Source organism: Hemitrygon akajei, unplaced genomic scaffold (genome assembly GCF_048418815.1).
Source record: "Hemitrygon akajei unplaced genomic scaffold, sHemAka1.3 Scf000116, whole genome shotgun sequence".
In the NCBI taxonomy this organism is placed as follows: domain Eukaryota; kingdom Metazoa; phylum Chordata; class Chondrichthyes; order Myliobatiformes; family Dasyatidae; genus Hemitrygon; species Hemitrygon akajei.
In genome coordinates, this window is record NW_027332002.1 from 909806 (window position 1) to 912962 (window position 3157).

At 49.6% G+C, this 3157-nt stretch overlaps 1 protein-coding gene across 1 annotated transcript; it reads right to left on the bottom strand.

The window, feature by feature from the left end:
• Positions 1 to 333: 333 nt before the first annotated feature.
• LOC140723509 (uncharacterized) lies at positions 334 to 2882 on the bottom strand (the record flags this gene model as incomplete). Its single annotated transcript, XM_073038075.1, has 4 exons — positions 334 to 1339; positions 1424 to 1907; positions 1971 to 2099; positions 2604 to 2882. Coding segments are annotated over 4 exons (1671 nt in total), but the record flags the coding sequence as incomplete, so codon positions are not given.
• Between the last annotated feature and the right edge of the window lie 275 nt (positions 2883 to 3157).

Below are 3157 nucleotides of genomic sequence, written 5' to 3' on the forward strand. Positions count from 1 at the left end.
CATTGTGGTGAAACGAGAGAACAGTTGCTGTAGATTTTATGCTTCATCGTTTCAAATCCACATACGAATTATCACCGAAAGTGACTTGTCACAATGGGTATCGCCTTCAAGTGAATTATCACACCACACCCAGCCAAGCGTTAACACATAAGTAGTCTTCACAGGATACCCCAAATCCGATCCACACCTATAGATCAAATGAGGTGATAACCACACATTCGATGTATGGTGAATCAACACTTAACCCACCCTTGTGGGCATAGGAAAGCTCTAAACAGTGACCCTTGGCTACTAGTTCCCTGGTTTCGATCCTTCCATTTTTCCTACTTCATCTCCATCTGACTCTGAGTGTCTGAGTCCTCGGTTAAAACTAAACAAGCTGTGAGCGATGTAAACAAGCTGCAAGCCCGACTGATTTGCCTTCTTAATCACTCGCTCTCTTAAAATGAATGTCCTCAGCAAGCAAAAGTAAGGAATTAATAAGAATGTGAACTGACTGGTGTGCCAGTAGTTGGGATGACTGAATGAATCCTTTCCAACATTCTGAGCAGGTGAATAGTTCAAAATGTGTGAACTGACTGGTGTTTCTGTAGGGTGGAGGACTGAGTGAATCCCTTCCCACAGACTGAGCAGGTGAACAGTTTCTCCCCAGTGTGAACTCGATGATGTACCTTCAGTTTAGATGACCGAGTGAATCCCTTCCCACAGACTGAGCAGGTGAACGGTTTCTCCCCAGTGTGAACTCGATGATGTACCTTCAGTTTAGATGACCGAGTGAATCCCTTTCCACAGACTGAGCAGGTGAACGGTTTCTCCTCAGTGTGAACTGACTGATGACTCAGCAGGTTGGATGACGAAGTGAATCCCTTTCCACAGACTGAGCAGGTGAACGGTTTCTCCCCAGTGTGAACTCGCTGATGTTTCTGCAGGTTGGATGACGAAGTGAATCCCTTTCCACAGACTGAGCAGGTGAACGGTTTCTCCCCAGTGTGAACTCGCTGATGTTTCTGCAGGCTGGATGACTGAGTGAATCCCTTCCCACATTCTGAGCAGGTTAAAGGCTTCTCCCCAGTGTGAACTCGCTGGTGTCTCAGTAGGTTAGATGGCTGAGTGAATCCCTTCCCACATTCTGAGCAGGTGAATGGCTTCTCCCCAGTGTGAACTTGCTGGTGTCTCAGTAGGTTAGATGACTGAGTGAATCCCTTCCCACAGAATGAGCAGGTGAATGGTTTCTCCCCAGTGTGAACTCGCTGATGTACCTTCAGTTTAGATGATTCAGTGAATCCATTCCCACACACTGAGCAGGTGAACGGTTTCTCCCCGGTGTGAACTGACTGATGTCTCTGCAGGCTGGATGACAAAATGAATTTCTTCCCACACACTGAGCAGGTGAACGGTTTCTCCCCAGTGTGAACTGACTGATGTCCCTGCAGGCTGGATGAGTAAGTGAATCCCTTCCCACAGACTGAGCAGGTGAATGGTTTCTCCCCAGTGTGAACTTGCTGATGTACCTTCAGTTTAGATGATTCAGTGAATCCCTTCCCACAGACTGAGCAGGTGAACGGCTTCTCCCCAGTGTGAACTGACTGATGACTCAGCAGGTTGGATGACTGAGTGAATCCCTTCCCACAGACTGAGCAGGTGAACGGTTTCTCCCCGGTGTGAACTGACTGATGTCTCTGCAGGTTGGATGACAAAGTGAATCCCTTCCCACAGACTGAGCAGGTGAACGGTTTCTCCTCAGTGTGAACTGACTGATGACTCAGCAGGTTGGATGACTGAGTGAATCCCTTCCCACAGACTGAGCAGGTGAACGGTTTCTCCCCGGTGTGAACTGACTGATGTCTCTGCAGGCTGGATGACAAAGTGAATCCCTTCCCACAGACTGAGCAGGTGAACGGTTTCTCCTCAGTGTGAACTGACTGATGTCTCTGCAGGCTGAACGACAAAGTGAATTTCTTCCCACAGACTGAGCAGGTGAACGGTTTCTCCCCAGTGTGAACTCGCTGATGTACCTTCAGTTTAGATGATCCAGTGAATCCCTTCCCACAGACTGAGCAGGTGAACGGTTTCTCCCCGGTGTGAACTGACTGATGTCTCTGCAGGCTGGATGACAAAGTGAATTTCTTCCCACAGACTGAGCAGGTGAACGGCTTCTCCCCAGTGTGAACATTCTGGTGTCTCTGTAGGGTGGATGAATCAGTGAATCTCTTCCCACATTCTGAGCAGGTGAATGGCTTCTCCCCAGTGTGAACTCGCTGGTGTGTCAGTAGGCTGGAAGAGTTGATGAATCTCTTCTCACAGACTGAGCAGTTGAACAGCTTCTCCCCAGTGTGAACTCGCTGGTGTGTCAGTAGGCTGGAAGAGTTGATGAATCCCTTCCCACAGTCCGAGCAGTTGAACAGCTTCTCCCCAGTGTGAACTCGCTGGTGTGTCAGTAGGCTGGAAGAGTTGATGAATCCCTTCCCACAGACTGAGCAGGTGAACGGACGCTCCCCGGTGTGAACTCGCTGGTGAGCCATTAGGTCAAATGACCGAGTGAATCCCTTCCCACAGTCTGAGCAGATGAACGTCTTCTCCCCAGTGTGAACTCGCTGATGTACCTTCAGTTTAGATGATTCAGTGAATCCCTTCCCACAGACTGAGCAGGTGAACGGCTTCACCCCAGTGTGAACTTTCTGGTGTCTCTGCAGGGTGGATGACTGAGTGAATCCGATCCCACAGACAGAGCAGGTGAACGGCCTCTCTCCAGTGTGAACTCGCTGATGTATCTGTAGGTGGGATGACCAAGTGAATCCCTTCCCACAGTCTGAGCAGGTAAACGGCCACTCCCCGGTGTGAACATGCTGGTGTCTCAGTAGGTGAGATGACCGAGTGAATCCCTTCCCACACACTGAGCAGGTGAACGGTTTCTCCCCGGTGTGAACTGACTGATGTCTCTGCAGGCTGGATGACAAAGTGAATTTCTTCCCACAGACTGAGCAGGTGAACGGTTTCTCCCCAGTGTGAACTCGCTGATGTACCTTCAGTTTAGATGATTCAGTGAATCCCTTCCCACAGACTGAGCAGGTGAACGGTTTCTCCCCAGTGTGAACTCGCTGATGTACCTTCAGTTTAGATGATTCAGTGAATCCCTTCCCTCAGACTGAGCAGGTGA